The sequence below is a fragment of the Mauremys reevesii genome, linkage group 15 (genome assembly GCF_016161935.1).
Source record: "Mauremys reevesii isolate NIE-2019 linkage group 15, ASM1616193v1, whole genome shotgun sequence".
Lineage (NCBI taxonomy): Eukaryota > Metazoa > Chordata > Testudines > Geoemydidae > Mauremys > Mauremys reevesii.
Genome location: NC_052637.1, coordinates 35,699,919 through 35,721,405, shown reverse-complemented (window position 1 = coordinate 35,721,405; position 21,487 = coordinate 35,699,919). Strand labels below are relative to the sequence as shown.

The 21,487-nt window shown below is 44.1% G+C and overlaps 1 protein-coding gene across 1 annotated transcript in view; it reads right to left on the bottom strand.

Annotated features, from left to right (window-relative positions):
- Positions 1–18,640, bottom strand: part of RAB11FIP4 (RAB11 family interacting protein 4) — a 204,495-nt gene extending 185,855 nt beyond the window's left edge. The window contains exon 1 of the mRNA XM_039501506.1: positions 18,482–18,640. Within this exon, the coding sequence (XP_039357440.1) occupies positions 18,482–18,625 (144 nt within the window). The 5' untranslated portion in view covers positions 18,626–18,640. The remainder of the gene's footprint in view (positions 1–18,481) is intronic.
- Positions 18,641–21,487: the final 2,847 nt, after the last annotated feature.

Sequence of the window (21,487 nt, the reverse complement as noted above, 5' to 3'; positions counted from 1 at the left end):
AAACTGGACACAAGAGCTTTGAACGGGCCACAGAGACGTAAGTTGGAAGTGAAAAGGCATCACCCTTTCAGAGTGCAATTTTCCTCCAAGAAAATTTTCAGCACTAGTAATTATCCAATGAGAAGAACAAAACTGTGTGGATTAAAAGGATTTATCAGTTCGAATTAATAAAGATCAAGCTGCCAATCCTCACAATGTATCCAGCTCCTTCCAGATGCCTCCTGACTCGCTATCTGATTCTTCACTTTCAAACAGATTGTTGTGTTTTCCAGCGAGATTGCCATCCTGAAGATCTGGGGCCTTTCCTCTACTCGCTGGTCACCCAGCCGCCAAAGGGCTAAGGTCTGCTCCACTCCTACTTGAGACCCATGGCAGCCATGCCAGCTTTAAACTGACCAGGGCAGCTTTAAGGTCACTTGGCACTTCTCTGGCAGTGCAAAGTGGCCTTAGCTGAGCCAAGGATTTGGTCCTGGGACTCTCCCCTAAAACCAGACTGGGAAGCACTGGATACCTGGTTACTCTCTGTATGCTGCACACACAGCTCTAGCTCTCAGTCTCAGCAATCTTTTACCACATGTTCCTCCATATGCCTTTCTCCAGGAAACCCCACTCACAAATAACAGGATTTGTCCGTATGTGCAGGCTCTAATCGTTCAGAGATACTCTCCCTTTATCATCCGAGCTGAAAATTCTGAGATGGAAGAGAAAGATGATGAAAAGTAAGGGAAGGAGGACCATTTTGCCAGTAAGACCCCCCATTTTTTCCCCAGATAAAATCAGCACCAGCTACGCTCAGTTTAACAGCAAGCATTGCTGGGAGCGGCTTTAACTCACACCTGGGCCATTCTTAACCACTTCTGAGGTTTGAGAATATAAAACTCCAAACCAGAAAATGGCAGGAGAGAAAAACTATGAGGAAAAGCAACCAACCAATGAGCCCTACCTGCGGGTGACCAGTTATATACCAGCTCATGGAGTTCACAGGAATAGGAATATAGTTACCCACAATTTGCCTGACATCTACTTCCTTAAGAACTCTTGGGTCTTTCTCAGTGAAGAAAAACATAACTGCTCTTCTCAGTGTAGTTCTGCATTTTTTTAAAAGGGGGCTTTCAGATCTGCTCACTCAAAACGTCGATTTAAGGTACCAGTGAGAATTCCTTCTGAAAGCACCCCAACAGCTATTACTGTTTCTACGGTGGTAGCGCCACTGTGCAAGGTGCTGTCCATACAACGTTATGCTGGTACAATGAAATCTTTTACTAGTGTTGAAAAGATTAAAAGCAGGCGCAAATACTCTTTCCTTGCAGAAAGTTCTCAGCACCTTAGTTTTTATCAGCCTCTCCCAGTGCGCTGGCCTAGACACACTCCCTCAGCTCCCCCGGCATTCCTGCTTAGTGCAAAGTGATGGAAGGAACCTGTGATTAGTTCTTCAGAGCAGAGTCTCACACTCAAGACAGGCCACAGCAAATGCTGCACCCAGCCAGAAACTCATGAGCTCAAGACCACAGTCTGAACTTACACCAAAGTACTGTGAAATGAAGGGAGCCATAAGGCAACCACGACCCAGACCTATGGCAAGCTACAGCCAAGGAAATGATGATAATATTGGGTGAATCCTGCAGTGCTTACTCTGGCAGAACTCCCACTGACACATAGGAGGGGCTGGAAATGACCCAAGTATCTGCCAAAATTAGGCAGAAAGTGCAGGGAGATGCACTGAAATGGGATCACTCCTCTTCTCCCTAAAACCCACAAGTTTATATGGATATATTTAAGACTCTGTAATATTCAGAGATGGAGAAGAGATATTAGATTCTCCAACTGGCTTCTGGGCCAATGCAGGATTTCCCCCACAGAGCATTCTCACTGACACACTAACAGCCTTGGTGTTCTCCTGACTCAAGCAGTCCAGTCAAATCAATAAGCCATTCAGCAGCACCATTTGTTTCCTGAGATTCCCCTTTTATACCGAACGAGAGATGCCTCTGCATATGTTCTACAAAATTCTTCCGGCTGCTGCTGCTTCTACAGACAAACCTTAATTTACTGAACCATGGACGCATCTGTATTTACTTAAAGTTGCTCTGTGTCCATTTAAAGAAGGGTTTAAGTCCAGAATCCAAATGTCCATGGCCCACGGCAAATTGCTGAGTTGATTCTCTAGTTTTCCACGGTGCTTTCGTCAGCATCATGTTCTCTCCCACCCCAGCACTGCTGAGCTGTCTTCTCCAAGGTGCTGTTTGGCAATTATGCTGCCATTCACTAAATGCCACTCTCCTTAATGTGAAATTGGCCTATAAAGTTACTACCCTCTGCAGAGACACAATCCAGTTCGGCAGAGGTATCACGTGGCAAGTAAATGCATTGTTACTTGGCGATCATTATTGAGGCTGCATGTAGCCTGCAATAGCAGGGTGTGAAAAATTAAACTACCACGAAACAAAATTTTACAGGATACAAACTGTATTTCAGCCACTCCCTGCATTTGAATGGGCTGGCCCAGCAAACCACCCTGACGCTGCATAATGGGAGAGGGCTGTCAGCAAGCCCGCTGCTGGAGTGAGTAGTCAAATACGTCTCTGCTTGTTTGACAGCTGCCGCCTTGGCTGATATACCAGGGATTGAACTAGAGACTTCCAGAGTTAAACACATACAGCCTGAGCTACAGAGCCACAGCTTGCTTGCTGGAGCTATGACAGGCACATATCCTCTGTGGACTGGGCACAGCTACATTTGGGAATGGGATTATATGGTGGGATTGCCTGCAACAGTATGAGACTGGCCTCTCTGAGCTAGGGGGTCCCTTCCAGCCCTGTGGTCTACATTTCACTTAATCTGTTGCATTATATATGGCACTGCAACTGTACTGTAGATTCAAAGGAGACAAGAACAGTGCTTGATTGCCATACTCTTATGTTAAGCAGCCCTATCAATGGAACTAGTCAAGGGGAATAAGGATATCACAGTCTGGCCCTTACTAGAAATGTTTGTCCCTCCTCCTCTGAGATAGGTCAAACCAAAAGCCTCTCTTGGCATCAGGCAGCTATTTCTAGAGTTGTCTTGGGGTTACAGCCCACTTAATCCGAAGAAGTGGGCTGTAGCCCACGAAAGCTTATGCTCAAATACATTTGTTAGTCTCTAAGGCGCCACAAGTACTCCTGTTCTTTTTGCGGATACAGACTAGCATGGCTGCTACTCTGAAACCTTGGGGTTGTGGTTATTTGGAAGTGCCATTTGCAGTGACGGGATCTTACATTTATGTGGCGGGAAGGAGGAAGAGTTTGCCCTGCTGACCAGCTGGAATGTGGTAGAATCCTCAGGTCAAATCACGATTCCCACTGAAATGTAAAAGAATTTCAATAGTGATTTCAGTGGGACCAGGATTTCCTGGAGGGCCAACTTCTGCCACTCTTCCTCACATTGATGCCACTCGTAGTCCCACTGAATAGCGATGTCAAAATCTGCCCCTTGCCACTTACCCTTTCATTTCTTGGGATCCCTTCCTCCACGTTCGAGTATTCTTTCCACTCAATTATGTATTTAGCCAGTCTTTGAGTTGCCTCCATTGAATTCTGATTCAGTGCTTGGAACCCAAGCAAGTTCTAACAAGGAAGCGCCTATAACAACTGTACTGAAGCTTTCTACAGCATGATAGTTCCCAGGAGCAACGTTGATATAAAATGCAGAGTTGCTGCCTTTACTGTAGGATACTGTAATATTTCCCAATCGTGGAATAGACTATTGGAAAGAGGAAACAATAAGTAGAGGCTATTTTGTCCATCATCTGGTCATCAGATTTTCTGACTGAAATAGCTCTAAACTCATAGCTGTTGCAGAGATTAGCTACCATGAACTACTGGTTGTCATATGGTTTAATTAGGTAAAATATGTTCTTCGAGTGAGCATTTAGTCACTTGATATGTAAACAATGAAAACAACAATATTTTGTTACAGAGATCCTGAAATCTATTAATAACATGCAAACATTAAGAAAGCCGTTTGTGTACGCTTTTTTTTTTTTTTTAATCAGAACAACAGAAGTGGAGTAGGAAAGAAAATCATATGTTCAAAAGGCTGTCTGGATTGTGTCAGGGAGGGTCATTTCACTGTGATACATGGAGCTGCAGCAGAAACTGGAAAGAAAATGATTTGTGTGTTTCCACTTCCTCGTTGCAAAAAATAAAATCCACAACCCCCCAGTGATTGCTGATACTCAGAACAACCCAGAGGGAGTGGAGAAAATATGCAGCAGTAGGTGTCACAGCAACAGAAGACAAATAACGGTGGGTTTCCAGGGCTGGGAAATTATGAAGAATATTATTGGTGAATATAAATCATAAAAATAAATAAGCTATTTGTGGCTTGGTGCATAAATAAACAGAGATTTTCAGAATTTTTGATAAGTAAGTATTCCAAAACCCACCAGTTCTTTTATGGCAAAGTAGCCAAAGCAAGGAACAAATGAACGTGTGGTGATGGGCTGAGATATGTAGCTGGAACAGACATACATAACTAAGGAAATAGAACCATGTCTTAGACACCAAAAAGGCAGCAATGGAATAGTAATTATAGATGATTAACATGGCATCCTATTAGGACTACAATATGCATACAGAGCAGCATGTATTTAATCGTACTGTCATATTGAGTCCAAAACACCATCCAAAGTTGTACTGCTAAAGCAAAAGGAATATTCAAGATAAATTAGTATGGTGGTTAGAAAGCATAATCATGTAGATAATACTGAAATATGATATCCTGATTCCCAGCCCAGTGCCCTATCCATTAGACCATGCTGTCTCACAGGTGTTTTGGATAAGTATTTTGTCTGTGTATTTAATTGCTGTCACTCATTAGGAGGCAGAGAGTGCTGCAGAACTAAACTAAAAATCAGGAGGTAGGAAGGACTCTTGATATTTTTGTTTTTAATCGCACTCATTTATAATCACAGGGAAACGCGCTCTCTTTCCCTTCAAGTAAGGCCCTTTAATTACGTTTTGAATGGCAAGTAATTGAGATATATTATACAGTACTTCTTTTTTATAGTCACGCTGCTCTTATAAATCCAAATTCTATACGACCAGCAATTGTGTCTGCCACTTCCTATTATCTACTTACTCACACCCTGGACTGAGTTAGCTATGTTGCCACACACAAATGGGTATTTATTAACAACATCTGCAGGTATCGAGGCCTGAGAACATACGTCTCTCAAAATGAATTGCAGTTTAAACACTGCTATGATTTCATTTGTAGTTCCTGCATAGATGAACAAAGTTAAAATAGTCTTATGACGCTAGCCTACCTTACAAAGTAAAAATCCAACTTTCTAATGTGCTCATTAATGTTTGGCTTTGGAATCAGATGCCATTAATGGGAAACATGGCATTGTTGATTGCACAAGGAATAATGAAATCATTTTACTTCAATGAACATTGTAAGGGAATTAAATGTGGGTCCGCTTTGTTAGCCTGAAAGGCTTTCTGCAGGTTATCAATGGGTTGTGCTAAACTGCAGATGACAATGGAGCCTTGAGACCATGTTAGCTTCTTCTAGCATCCAACTGGAAATTCTCCATGTAGTTTTTTTGTTACATAACTGCACTAAAAAACAAAACAATGTAAAACTTCAGAGCCTACAAGTCCACTCAGTCCTACTTCTTGTTCAGCCAATTGCTAAGACAAGTTTGTTTACATTTACAGGAGATAATGCTGCCCTCTTCTTATTTACTATGTCACCAGAAAGTGAGAACATGCATTTGCCTGGTACTTTTGTAGCTGGCATTGCAAGGTATTTACATGCCAGATATGCTAAACATCATGCTTTAACCACCATTCCACAGGACAGGCTTCCATGCTGATGACGCTCGCTAAAAAAATGTGTTAATTAAATTTATAACCGAACTCTTTGGGGGAGACTTGTATGTTCCCTGCTCTGTTTTACTCGCATTCTGCATATATTTCATGATATGACAGTCTCAGATGATGACCCAGCACATGTTTATTTTAAGAACACTTTCATTACAGATCTGACAAAAATGCAAAGAAGGTACCAATGTAAGATTTCTAAAGATAGCTACAGCACTCGACCCAAGGTTTAAGAATCTGAAGTGCCTTCCAAAATCTGAGAGGGACAAGGTGAGCATGCTTTCAGAAGTCTTAAAAGAGCACACTCTGATGCAGAAACTACAGAACCCGAACCACCAAAAAAAGAAAATCAATCTTCTGCTGGTGGCATCTGACTCAGATAATGAAAATAAACATGCGTCGGTCTGCACTGCTTTGGATTGTTATCAAGCAGAACCCGTCATCAGCATGGATGCATGCCCCATGGAATGGTGGTTGAAGCATGAAGGGACATATGAATCTTTAGTGCATCTGGCACATAAATATCTTGCAACGCTGGCTACAACAGTGCCATGAGAACACACCTGTTTTCACTTTCAGGTGAGGTTGTAAACAAGAAGCAGGCAGCATTATCTCCTAGCAAACTTATCTGTCTGAGCGAGTGGCTAAACAAGAAGTAGGACTGAGTGGATTTGCAGGCTCTAAAATTTTACATTGTTTTATTTTTAATGCAATTTTTTGAACATAATTCTACATTTGTAAGTTCAACATTCATGATAAAGAGATTGCACTACAGTACTTGTATTAGGTGAATTGAAAAATACTATTTCTTTTCTTTTTTTTACAGTGCAAATACTTGCAATAAAAATAAATATAAAGTGAGCACTGTACACTTTGTATTCTGTGTTGTAATTGAAATCAATATATTTGAAAATGTAGAAAACATCCAAAAATATTTAAATAAATGGTATTCTATTATTGTTTAAGAGGGCAATTAATTTAAACATGATTAATTTTTTTAATTGCTTACTAGTTTTACATTTTAACAGCATAGACTGAATCTAGCATGGAGAGAGAGAGAAAATCTACATAGAAAATAGCCAGTCTTGCCAAGCAGCTGGGTAATTAACCTCCCTAATTTCAAGCTGTACCTCCAACAATATATAAAATGGAAGCAGCATTGGATTGTATTTGCAGGATCTACATGTTGAGGTTTTTCTCAAGTAGATTTTGCATTTGATCATACGACAACACAATGCCACTATAGCTACACTTCTACCCGGATATTACGCGACCCGATATAACACGAGTTCGGATATAACACAGTAAAGCAGCGCTCCGGGGGGGTGGGTGGGGCTGCGCACTCTGGCGGATCAAAGCAAGTTCGATATAACGTGGTTTCACCTATAACACAGTAAGATTTTTTGGCTCCCGAGGACAGTGTTATATCGGAGTAGAGGTGTACATCAAAGATAATCTCTCAAGGTAGCTCTAAAGCAGAGTTATTTAAATAAAAAATTCAAGAATGACTATTAAAAATGTGTCTTTTCTCTGGTTTTTAACAAAAGCCTACTCATTGTGATCACTGACATGTATTTCAGAATACAGCAGTAGCTAATTCTTAAGTGTGTGTGTGTAACCCACCCTCAGTGCTTGTATCTCTGAAATGCATTCATATTACATAACAAATTAGACTTGTAAGTGCACAGCAAACCTTACAGCAGTTCTCCTCATTAGAGTGCTGTAGCAAACATATGATTAACAATAAGGACTAAGCCTACTTTATGTCACCTGGTTGGAAATACATGCTTGATTGTAGGATGTACCAGTAGGTTTGTTTAAAGCACACTGCAGTACTGGCTTGCACTGAATTAGGAAATCTACAGCAACTGTACCTTGACTAATCCAAAATCCCTTAAGCATCCCAGCGTTCCATTTTCAGAGTAGAATTTTTTTCCCTACCCAGTCAAAATGATATTAAATAACTGGTTATTAACAAATTACTTTAGCGAGTCAAAATGTGCACTAGCCTAGGTATTTACAAGAGAACGCTGTTGCATGGGAACTGCCCTTCTGTCCTCAGCATGGCTGGGTGACTATTTATTTGTTCTTTCAAGAAGTATTTCTCTGAAAAGCAGAGCACGAGGAAAGTAGTAATGCTTTTCTGCTTCTATTATCAGAATAATACCACCCTTTAGTCATGCTCTAATACTTTTCCTTTGAAGTCTCAATGTTACAAGTCTTATTTTCCATATTGGTAGGTGCTTAGTTTAATGTATGCTGTAGTCTTATAATATTTAAAGACATGGCTGGATTCTGCTTTCAGTTACACTAGTGTAAATCAGGAGGAATTTCATATACCTCAGTGGTTTAATTCTAGATTGTCACCAGCATAGCTGAGAGGAGACTCTAGGGCAGTGGTCCCCAGCCTTTCAGTGTGGCAGGCGCCGGACGACTAGCCGCCGAAAAGCCGCAGAGGACCGTAGCTGCCGAACAAGCAGCCGCCGAAAAGCATCAACGCCAAGAAGTGTCAATGCCGAAATGCCGCCAAGAAGCAGCGTCATCAAGAGGCAGCAACGATTCTTGATGTTGCTGCTTCTCGGCGGCATTTCGGCGTCTGCTTGTCGGCGTTGCCGCTTTTCGGCGGCTGCTTGTTTGGCGGGTGCACATAGGTGCCCTGGCACCTGCGGGCACCGCATTGGGGACCACTGCTCTGGGGGCGTAGGTGCTATGTAAGACCCTCCTGCAAGGGAGAAGAGCTTTTTGTACGGGAAGGCCATTACAGAGCAGTTCTTTACAGTAGACCCTCCGCTTCAGAGCATGACCTCAACTGATACTCCTAGAGCAGAGCAGCCATTCTCAACCCATTTACCATTGTGGACTGCATATGCAGCTCTCCGTGTGTTATGTGGGCCACATTCATACAATATATATATACTATCTCTATGGCCCTGAGAATGTCACACGGGCCGCAGAGGTATGCTGTTTGGGCTGCAAGCGGCCCGAAGGTTGAGAACTACTGCCCTCGAGGATCATTCGAGAGCAGATCAGGAAGGGGTATGACATGGCATGACATAGATCCAGTGGTTACAACTTACGGTATGGGTCTATGTGCAAGGATCAGGATAAGAGCCACTGGAGGGGCAAAGAAGAAGATTCCCATGCCCCCATAGTTTGATGCTTTGCCACACTCTATTGGTCTCTATATGCCAAAGGAGAAAGTTGTGGATTTGCTCTTGGGAGTCTGTGTACATCTGGCCTGATGCTGCTCTCACATACACCAATCCTACATCACTGAAACTGACTCCAGTGGAGTTACTATCAATTCACAACAGTGTAATTGATAACACCCTACAGGTTTTTATTCACTGCTGAAGTTCCCTCTTAAGTGCAATACCATGTCTATCCTGGCAAGTATTTGTTGATCTTAATATTACGCATACTGCTGTCTAAGCATGAACACCTGTGCGCTTTTTTTTTTAAATGCTCCAAAAGGTGATTACTTCTCTGAAAATAGTCAACATATTTATCGTATTTCACTTGTTGCTGAAAACTGAATGTACAGTTTAAATAGAATCTAGCATTATGACTTGTAAAATACACACTTTCACATAAACCTTTGCCAGAAACCTGAACACATTTAACATGTAATTTGCAAGGCCTCTAGACACATCAGCTGCAAGCGCAACTATTTTCTAAGTAACAAGAAATCGGATGGCAAACAACTCCTGGCTTTTTCAGTGCTACAAGTGTTTCCCCAACTAGTGACTACACATGATCCAGCCATGGTATTTAAAATGCAATGTGTTTGCCACATCTTTCTTCACAATCCCTGGTGAGTAGGCATACATAACAAACTGCTCAGCAACATGGAAGTTTCAACAACAGCTATCTGCAGGGTGGGTTTTGCATGCAGTCGCCAAGGACAGAGCCAGTGTTGTCTAGGGGATAGACAGGGCGCTGCACCAAGATTCTAGAGACCTCGGTTCTATACCAGGCTCAGCCACTGACCTGCTGTCTGACCTTGGTCAAGTCATTTCACCACGGCTTTCCCCTTTACTTAGATCTTTGGGGCAGGGACTATCATTATATGTGTGATTGGGGCCTCTGCATGCTATTGGAGTATAAATAATAAGAATTCACTGGTAAAAGGGTTACATGGTTTCTCTTTTAAACTATTCGGCATTGTAGCTCTCAGGCGTAAAAGAGACAGTGTTACTTCAAGTTGGGCCATCACGTATGTGTTGCGAAACCAAGCTTGTATTAAACCAAAGCTCAGTAGAAATGTTTCCATAATAAAAAGCAATCCAATGAAAACAGTTGTTTTTAAACCAACAAATATTGCCTTGCAGCATTTGAAACTTCAAGCACTGTATCAAGGAGAAAAAAGAAAGTGGCACTGACTATAAACAAAAGTGAAACTGATGTCACGGATTTCCAGCATCCATAACTAAAGGAAAAGGCAAGGTCAGTAGTGGAAAAGTGACAAGCAAATTGGAACTGTAAACTTCTTTTATTTGTAATAATCTAAGGAGGACATTTTCAAAAGGCACAACTGGGCACTGAATTCTCATCAGTGCTTTTGAAAAGCCTCCCACCCTCCACTGTTCCTGGTCTCGTAGACAATAAATGTGTCTGTTTGCAACATATGGTTTTCAGTTGACAATACCCCCTTAAAAACAACAGCTATATGTAATCTTCCTGCTCTCACTTCCTGCAGGGTTCGAACCATATGTTGTAAAGTACTTGGGGAGCCTTTGGGCTAAAAGCACCATGTAAATTTAAGATACTTAGTATTATCTGGCCCTTGATGTTTAATATGAATTGCTCCATCCTGTATGTATTAATATCTGTATTACAGCTGCAGCCCCTATGGGCCTCATCATGCCAGGTGCTAAAAACTAAACCCCTGATCACGCAAACACTTATGCACATGCTTAACCATGAGTATGAAAGTAATTAAATGGACTTCAGTGAACTACAAGAAGGCCCCAATCCTGTAACGAGCCCTAGGTAATAGTTAACCAAGGTAATAATTGGAGATATACCAATCTCCTAGAGCTGGAAGGGACCTTGAAAGGTCATTGAGTCCAGCCCCCTGCCTTCACTAGCAGGACCAATTTTTGCCCCAGATCCCTAAGTGGCCTCCTCAAGGATTGAACTCACAACCCTGGGTTTAGCAGGCCAATGCTCAAACCACTGAGCTATCCCTCCCCCAAGAGGGCCACTCGCATGGAATTCATTGCTAGATCAGGGTCCAGTAATAAAACGACAGACCCTGCCTCTATAGAGCTCAGAGCCTAATTTAAGACAGTGTATGAAATCAAGGCAATACCTCCAAAGACTTCAGTGAAGCCAGGATTTCATTTAGGGTATATAGCAAAGAAGGAGTGGGGTAAAAGTTGCTGCAATAGAGAGTTTTAAATAGTGCAACAGAAAAACAATTTCATCATCAGTGATAGGAGCCATAAAAAAAACCCCAACGTTTAATCATATAAAAGCTAAAAATTTTCAAGTTTCACCTCTGTTATTTTGACTGTGCACATGAACAAGAGGGCTGCTTATTCCAGGCAAAAACCTGCTGTTTTGCTTCAAAATTTTGCCTTAGAGCAAATTTTCAGAAAGTTCCAGATCTCTTTTGAATGATAAACTTCATCATGTTGATAACAAACCAACGAAACTACCAACCACAGAAAGGGTAAAAACTTCATACTATGTTAAATTCTCACAAACTTTGCAAATAACTCCAATTTTTTTCGTAATATCAAAATTTTGCTTGGCCCTGGCTACAAATATATGAAGCCAAGGAGGAGGATTGTCAGATTAAGTAGGGCAGGACTGAATTAACCAAGCCAAATTTCACTCTCATTACACTACAGCAACCTCATGGCTATTTGTGCTGAGAGTGTTATAGATAGTGGGGATGCAACAGCGCAAAATCTGGTCCTTTACATGTGAGGTATAAGATACACTGAACTGAAAGGCTAAAATCATTAATATATAGGGTCCAATCAATCTTCTGTTAAAGCCAATGGAAAGATTCCCATTGATTTTAATGGGAGCTGGATTGGGCCCAGAAAATGTAGAATGAAAACCTGAAGTACATTTAAATAATGAATTATCATGTGTTAGAATACACTAAAGAGGACAAGGCAGCTCTCTGGCAGCGTTTCTAAGGTTTAATTTAATCTGACACATTGCAGATTTTCCTGCACAATCGTTATTAGCCCCCTATGGAAGCGAGTTTGGGATGGCTGTACTGTTTTGGGGAACTGATTCTTTCTGTCTCCTGAGGTCACCAGTGATACATAGTAAACAAAGTTCATTTTGAATGACACTTTTTTAAACAGAATGGCAAAGTCATTATCCACCCACGCTAAGATATTTACAGTACATCTGCACTAGGATCATTGCCTCTGTCTGCGGTTCCATAGCAAATCTCTCCCAGTGGTTTGCATATCAAATTGGCTCAGCTGACAAGTCCAGAGATGATTTTTCAAACTGCCCATTCTGCAAACTCTGCTCCTGGGCTCTGAAAGTCAGCTGGGCTTTCCCTGCCTCTTATGTTACCGCCAGCAGTGAAGATCTTGCAGTCAAAAAGGAGCAGGCATGTTTGTCGATGATGCATGGAACAGAATAGCGTCCAGCTTGCTGTCTCCTAGCTAACCTGTCCGTGCCGGGAATAATCTTGGGCTTGGCTACACTTACAAGTTGCAGCGCTGGGAGTTACAGCGCTGCTCATGCAGCTGTGTAAAAGGCAGCTGCGGAGTGTGGCCACCACACCAGCTACCAGCGCTGCAGTGTGTGGCTTGCACGCACCACTTTCCAGCGTAGTGTATTGAGGTGCAGCATTGAGCCAGCCACAGAACACCTCGTACCGTTTTGCGCCCGTTTTGCTGAGTGAGTATTGAAGGGAGGAAGGTGAAGGGGTCGGCGCTTCCTTCCTGCCTTTTTCCCAGCGTGCCGTGGCATCATCCATCCATCATTCCATCGGGCGGCGCGCGCCATTGCCATGTTTCTCTTCTGTGGTACTGCTGTGAATCGCGATTTCTGTGGCATGGTGAGCCCGATCTGCTGAGACTCTGCTGGATGAGTGTCACCAGCACAACACGTTTGGCCTGAGAGCTATTCCTTCCAGTGAAGAGTCCGGTGATGATATCATGAGTGATTTGTTGTCAGCGTGTGACACTGGAGTGCTGCGCGTGCGCGCATGCTCTGCACCGCTCAGCACGAACGCTGCGCTCGGAACTGGCAAGCACTTGGGACTTTGAGAGTGATCACAGTCTCTGGGAGTCTGGGAGCAGTGGGAGCAGAACAGAGGGCAGTGCTGGAATTTCAGCTGGGACTGTGCTGACAGCTCCCCTGCTCACTTGAGGCGCAAGGAGCAAGATTGAGAGCCGAAACGCGGGTGAAGCGGGCCCCTGGCAAATCCAATCAAGACACAGCTCGGGTCGGTCGGGCGGTCGGGAAGGTGTGGTGGTGGATCGGTTTCGCCGTGAATCGCTTTTGATGCAAGTTTGCAAGGCAAGTTGCAAGAAAGCAACGAAAGAAGAGCCGTGATGGAGGGATGTGGCAGGACAAATGGGGATGGCTTTGGTGACAAATGGGTTGATGGGACGATGGGGCCTTCTGGGGGCACCTGAGGCCAGAGACCCCCCCACCTGGCGTATTTGCAGTTAATGGTTCTCCTAATTCCTCTATGGTTCTTGGATTTTCTATTTACACAGGCTGCCATGGACACACACACTCTGGGCCATTGGATGATGGCAGATGATGCCAGAAAGCAGGATGCACGCAGGACTTTTGGGAAGATCAGAAGAGGGACAGGAGGAGGACTGTGATCAGGAGGAAATGCCCACTGTGATGCTTGGAAACCCATGCCCCATGGATGCCGCCTTGCCTACAGAACTGCTGAGGGAGTACAGGATGAAACCCCATACAGTTCAAGGTGCAGGCTGAGCGGTGCAGAATGACTTGACTGTGTGCTTTTGGGCGTTTTTTTTAAGCTGGAGATGTTTGTTTTGGGGAAAGCTGGGGGAGATGGGCGTATGAGCTATAAGCGATATTATAAGTGGCTCAAGCAATTTGAAAAATAAATGTGAAAGGAAGGGTCATAACATCAGTGAGAAGAAGACCACCAGGCAGGGTGAGTGGAGGCAGAGGGAGAGAGCAGAGAGCCAGAGGAGGCAGGGCCCAGCTGCAAGGGGGGGAAGGGGGGAGCTGGGGGAGCCTGAGTGGAGGGAAAGCCAACAGTAATGTTGCTGCCTTGCATGCTAGTAATTTGCACTGCTTACATTGTCCATATACACTGCTATTGCAGTTATTCATATCAATAATATAATAATTATTCTTCTTTTGTCTTTCTTAATTTTCTCACTAAAAAAATCTTTTTTCTGTTTTTAATAACAAAGATGTTTTTCAAAGAAAGAAAACAGACCTTTGAAAAAAAAAATGACACACACACAGACACACATGACATACAACATTGCAAGTTAACAAAGTATGCACTTGGCCATGCATGGTCTGTGTGTGCTGATTATGTGAACTGCACTTCAGGGTGCATGCACTGCAGTGTGGGTGGTTGGTGGTGGGGTGGTTGGTAGGTGGTGGTGTAGGGTTGGAGGCAGTGGGTGGGGTGTTGGGGGGGTGGGGGAGGGGGGCAGGGGTGAGGTGGGGAGGGTGCAAGGGGGCAGAGGGGGCTGGGGGGGCAGGGGCGGACAGGGTGGGGGGGGGTGGTGGGAGGTAGTGCGGTGGGGGTGTGCTTGCTTAGCAACGAGTGACTCCATGGCTCTAGCAGGCGTCAGGATGCTTCCTGCTTTCTTTGCTTTCCTCTTCTTTCATTGCTTTCTCTTGCTTCTCGCTTTCTTTTTTCTCTTCTCACTCCTTCAATTCTTTCTTCTCTGTTCTTTTCTTCTGAAGTTTTCTTTTTTTTTGTTTTCTTTTTTTCTTTGATTTTTTCTCATTTTTTGAAGCTCTGTTTTCAACAACATTGTGCAGTGCAAGTCAAGTATCCACACCCCTTGTCTTTGTCAGTGAAATGAGCAGACCTGACTCAGCCATCGCTAAATAGCACAGTGCAGTTTGTATATCATCACTTTTCTCAGTCGGGGTCCTAATGCCTTTTCTGATTTTGGACATCCCTGCCCTCCTTCCCTTTCCCCCCCTTCTCCATATTTCTCTGCCCGCAAACTTCTTGCTCCCTCCACATGCCTTACAGGTTCCACTAAATCCTCCTCGTCACTGATCACCCTACACACCCTTCATATTGTTTCCTGCCATGCATGCTCCATATTTCCCTGCTGCTGTTCCCTGCACTGCCTCATGGCACACCTATCCGGCTGAACTCCACTGGGAAATCAATAACTTGATTGGGAGTGGAGGAGGCCATCGTTCTTAGAGCATTCAGTGTGCTCCTCTGAGGACCATGACACCATCACTGCATCTGAAATACATCCTCTTGAAGCATCATGTCAAAGAACCATGATTACTTAACGTGGATACTGGAAAAGCTTGGTGCTGTCTATAAAATAAGGATCCTGTGAAGTTGGAACAGCTTCAAAACGTACCACAACACACCCAGCCCTCCTTAATTTTCTCCTTCTTGTAAACTCTCAGCCCCCCCCACCATTTTATTTGGTGATATCCCGCAAGAATTAAAGATGAATCCGAGAAGGCAGTATTATGATCAGGATCAGGCTTAGGTTGTGGTTGAGACCGAATCGGGGCTAAGGTCTGGCAGCAGATTCAACAGCACTGAAATCATATAAGCGAGTCTCATGAGATTTTGGCCCCAAATGGTAACATTTTAGCTGCAGCAACCAAAGCTAGAAAATAGCACCAACCCTTCTGGATTCGGAGCTGTCCCAGAACCAAAACTGCAGAAGCAGGGGACATGAATCCACATGCACATAACACTAAAATTAAAGGAGTTCAGATGTGAAGTTCTGGTTTGGTCCATCCAAATCTAGCAACACTGTAGCATACCAACTACGGAGAGCTTGACCCAAAGCCCAGTGAAGTCAATGAGAGCCCTTCCAATGACTTCAACAGGCTTCAGATCAGACTACATATACAAAGAGAAATTACGACAAATTGTAATATGCATGTTACTAAAGACACAGAGGTGAATTCCGTTCGTCTCATCTTTGTAAGTATATTTTTCAAACATTGTCGGTTACAATGAACGAGAATGCAGTGATGATTTCTCATTACCATTCACCCTATTTAGCTAGACATATGCTGCAGCCTATAATTTAATCTCTTATTTGCATATTATTTATTTTTCTGGCACCTATTCAGTAATCTAGGCCCCTCCCAAAATTCAGAATACACCATTCATGGTTTATAATTTTCCAATACAATACTTTAGTTCATCAGTCCCCCCCTTTACATATTTCTAATACATTCATCTACAAAAAACAAAGACATTTTTAAGACATCTGATTCAACCTTTTATCTCCAGTTTATTCTCCCTGCTCCCCTCCTAATAACCTGATAGATTTCCATAAATTCTAAAATCAGAAGGAACCTGATCATCTCGGCTGATCTCCAGCAAAACAAAGGCCAGAGAATTTCACCAACCTTCCTAACTGCCAGCAAGAAAAGGTTATTGATCTAGGAATGAAATAAATACAGTAATACAACAACCACCCACAGTACAATGCTTCTTGCAACATGGATTTAAGAATTTAGGCCCTTAGTTTATATAGGAATGTATAACTTTTCAAGGGACAAATAAAAACAGAGAAATCAATAGAGCTCATTCCTGTTAGTCCTTTCTTCTCCTAATATTACTGGTTACTGAATAACAACTCTAGTCTCTCATTAAAGAAATATTCAACAACAGGTCTATGACTAGATACAAGAAATGGAGCCTCCTGTATCCTCTTTCTTTAATTTAATTAACAAGTCTTGTTCCATTACCAGTGCTGATCCAAAACTTAGTAACTTGATTTGACAATAACTATGAATTCATTATGCTTTTTTCCTATAGTGCTTCCTTGGAACCCTTTTATAAACTTCTCTCTCTTTACAATCCCCGCAGATTAATTTATTTTACCGCATTTTAAAAGGTCAGAACTTTTCATCCTGACACCAGCTTTGTTTTGTTGTACTGCCTTCTTTTTTCAAGTGCCAGAGCATTTTGTTACGTGGAGACCCGGAGATGAGGTACCATATTCTGAAGTGGGGAATCTTCTCATGAAATACGGATTTCATATCTGGTTAATTTTGTTTGAGATTTCTCTCTTTACTAAATAATTTAGGAGGAACTGTTTCAACTGAAATTCATGCAATTATTCTAATAAACATTGGGCCAAATTCTGTTCTTACTTACACTACTGTAATGCAGTGATAATGGTTCCACTAAAGTAATAGCTCCACTGAAGCCAGTGGAGTGACTCCAGATTTATACCTGTGTCAATGATAGACTGACTTTGGTCCATAATTTTAACTCACACAGCTTTTCTGTGAGTGTCATTGCAGATTATATGATGCTGCTAAATGGCTCCTCGGGCATTCCAGAACACACTGTGTGTTCTTTAAACACCAAGAAGGCCAAACAGGACTTACTTGTATAAGGAATTATGACAGACCCATGGCAGAGTAACAGATCTTGCAATAAAGGCACTCACTTCGAAGGAGAGTCTTGTTTGTGTAATCTGTGGAGACTATTTTCAGACTGTCCACATAGCTAAGAAGGAAATGTTACCATGCCAGAGAAACCTTTGCTTTCACCAGAACAGTCGTGCCTGGCAAAATAACCAAAAAGAACAACAACAACAAAACAACCAAACAGCAGAACCATCACATCTGTTTGCTAGCCCAGGTGTATTTCTGCTTAGAAAGTCAATGCTGCCATTGAAAGAAAGCCCAGTTTTGTAAACAAGGTCAAACCCAGGAGTTTCTGGGAGTCAGGTGGCTATCTGCATCAGGACAAAAGAGTACCGCAGGAAATAAACTAAATAAAATATGAGTCTGTCCCTGCAGTCTGATTCAGACCAAAAAAAAATGGGCTGAATTCGGAGTTGCCTTACCCCAACTGTTTATTCGCATGGAAGGCAATGCAGGGTTTGGCCTGTTTACCTGACTGGCAGCGGGGTGGTATGTTCAAAGACACAGACAGAAATCCAAAATATTGACTTCAGTGAAGTTACTCTCCATACGGACAAGAGAAAGAGAATTTAGAAGACATGTGCAAATTTAGTTCCCTGCATAAACATCATAACCGTCCCCCTTGGCCAGAGAGGTCTGGAGTCAGATCAGCAGAGAAGTAGCCCCACGCTCCCTGACTGTCTCTCTTCCTCCGCTAGGCTGCAGGCGAAAGTGCATTTCCATGCAAGCACCTGGGACGTGATGCGCCGCGAGCAGCCTTGCCCTGCGGTACCGAGCGCCCCCGGTGGGAGCCCCCCGCTCCGAGCCGCAGCGCTCGTGACAAGGGGCTGCGAACGGGCAGCGATGCGGGCTGGGGGAGCCTGCAGGTGCAAAGGGAGTGGATGCAGGACGGGGGGGAGGGAGCTGCAGGGTGAACCGGGGGAGGCAGGAGCAGGGAGCCGGGGCTGGGGCTGGAGGAATCGGAGCCCCGGGGGCAGCTGCCCCGCTCGGGGGCTCCCCGCGCCCACAGCCCCTCTCACCTCATCCCCTTGGCCGAACTGCAGCCCCAGGGCGACGAAATGCTCCACCCGGATGAAGCCGTCCGCGTCCTCGTCGCACACGTCGAAGACCTCCTTGAGCTTCCGCAGGAACCGCATCCAGTCGGCCTGTTCCCCCGGCTCCATCCCGGGCACCTAGCGCCGGCCCCGCGCCAGGCGCCAGCCGGCTGCAGCCATGATCGCCCGGCTGCCTCCAGCCGGCGTGTGACATCAGCCAGCCGGGGGAGGGACCACGGACCCTGGGGGGGGGGAGGGAGAACCAGGGGATGGGGGGATGTGAAAGGGGAGGGGGAGAACCAGGGAATGTGAGAGGGGAGGGGATGTGAGAGGGGAGGGGGAGAACCAGTGGAAGGGATGCGGGAGGGGGAGAACCAGGGGAAGGGATGGGGGGGATGTGAGAGGGGAGGGGGAGAACCAGAGGATGTGAGGGGGGGATGTGAGAGGGGAGGGAGAGAACCAGGGGATGTGAGGGGGGGGATGTGAGGGGGGAGGGGGAGAACCAGATTAAATTGAGGAGGGCTGGGGATGAAAAGAAAATGCATGACTAAGATAAAGAGAAAGCAAACACCCATCTGGTCCAGATAAAGTGAATAGTTGCATCTTACTTTGTGCTACTCAGAAAACATCCCGCAGCAGTGTTGGTTTGTAAGAGGGGACATTGCATGGTGATATAAGTCAGACATGACTAAGTCATTTAATGACTCACCTGCCATTGCAAGTTAGGCCTTCCTGTTATTCAGTGTAAATTTAGCCTTTCTTAATTGAAACCCTTTGCTACTTTCCCTGTCCCCCCCCCCCAGCTTTAAATAACCTTTCTAGGCTATATCCATGAGCATTCTGAGGAGTGGGTCAAAGCAATGGACAGAGAATGGGTCCCTCTTTCCGAACCATGCCTTCGGGCCTGTGAATCTTGGGGGCAGCCTTTGGAGCAGGTACTGTAAGTTCATTTAGGCTCAGGTACTTGGTGGCTCAGAATCTGGCCAGACACCAGCTCATGCTCCAAAACGTCTGTTAGTCAATAAGGTGCCACAGGATTCTTTGCTGCTTTTACAGATCCAGACTAACACGGCTACCCCTCTGATACTTGGCCAAACACTCTTACTCTTGCAAAAAGCACCACGGTCATTAATAAGCACAAGTGGCCATTACTTCAGATTTACATTGTGGGTGATTTTATGAGTGATGTTTTGCAGGCTGTCAATAAGGCTGATCACTTAAAATGCTCTGTGCTAAAGATTTTACAGTTAGCTCTGGACTTTGAATTGAAACACTCTCTCATTAATTTCTTGCTTTAACAAAGCAAAATAACAAAGGCCTCACATTCCACCTAATGGCTCTGGAAATGCCATGACGGAAGGAAGCCAGCCAAAATGCTTTCCTCCCCTGGGAGGCAGGAGGCGTATACCCACCAAGAAGATTTGGTTCTCCAAATGTGCACTTCATCCAAAATGTATGTAAATGTAATGTTCATGAAGAGGGCTGGCTTGACAGCCCTGTGGGCTGATGTCTTCTGTTGATCCATAGAACAGTGACAACGCAAGGAACAGAAGCAGTGCAAGCTTCCCACCGCCTGCCACCTTAATTTGAAGGGGTCACATATAGAGAACAGGGGTTAAAGTGACACTTTCACCGTGATACTTCTTTAAGTGACCTATTTTAAAAATTCCAGTTTCTGTAAAACAGCCTTTAAATAAATACTCTGTCCTGACATTTAAAAAAAAATGTATAAGGTTTTTCTGCTCCTGTACCAATGTTTACCAGGGTCTTTCCATCATGGAAGAAACTGACTTTGAAGTCAGTGGGTGTCAGGGCCAGGATATATGTGGCCAGGCTAGTGGTTAGCGAAGGTCAGGGTGCTGGGTTCCCATGCCAGTGGGGGTTCAGAACCAGGAGGTCAGGAATCAGGCTGAGTCAGGGTCAGGTAGCGCTCGGTGAGCAGCCCAAAGCATGGTGGAGCCCAGCACTTCCTTCTCCTGTCTCCTGACCTGACCTCCTGATTCCTAGTATCTGACTGTCAGTTCATGACCTCCTGGTTGGCATGGGGAGATGGTCCTTCCTACCCCCTCCTGCATTAATCACTGGCCAACTTCCTCCCAGTGTCGACAGTTTGTATGGATGATTTCCTGTTCCTCCTTCTGGCTTAAGTAGGGGGAGCGGGCCAACCAGAAGCTCCAGTGTTCCAGCACTTGGGGCTCAGGGGTGATGCCCTCTATTTGAGCTGATCTTCAAGGAGTTTTGATTCTAGTTCCTGCCAGTAAGTTGTTGGCTGCAGTGTGATGATAGATAAGAACCGTGTGGACCTGGATTCAAGTTCCATGGATTTCAGGGATCTTCCCAGTAGGCAATTGTATTTGTACAATCTAACTTTAATTCCCCTTTTAATTTTGTTTTAAACACTCAAAGGTACTTTAGCCAGCCAGGGAATAGGCGTCCTTTTTATTCCCCTTTCTCCCAAATCTGCAGATTGAATTTGCCAAACCTTATGGAAAAACATAACCCCCTTGAGTTCAACTGGCCCTTTGCTGATAAGAGAAAATGGGCATCTCTTCTAGGAGCAGAAAACAAGGAGCAGAGATCTCAGAAGCGAGATTTTGATAGTTGATGCAAGAAGATGGGAACAGTCAGCTGTGAAGCAAGGGATAAAAGAGGAGATTTGAGGCCAAAGAAGTGGTGAGAACTAAGAGAAGAGAAGCAAAGTGTTTGATCAGAGAGTGGCTGGGAACTTAAAGGTTGTGAAGTCAGAGCAGCACCCTGAGATTTCAGGACTATTGTGCTGGACTCGTAAGCTCCAAGTTCAAAACTGGCTACAGGGAGAATGGATTTGGCAATCTGCTCCTCAGTGTTGTCAACCTCCAGCATTCAAAAATCATGAATAGGGCCTCAAAAATCTAGAGATTGTCTCTCAACTCATGGCCTGTGAAAGAAATAATACATCTCAGGTTCTTTTATCTGCTTTCTGGTTTTCGAGCCTTTAGGGCCACTTTTCAA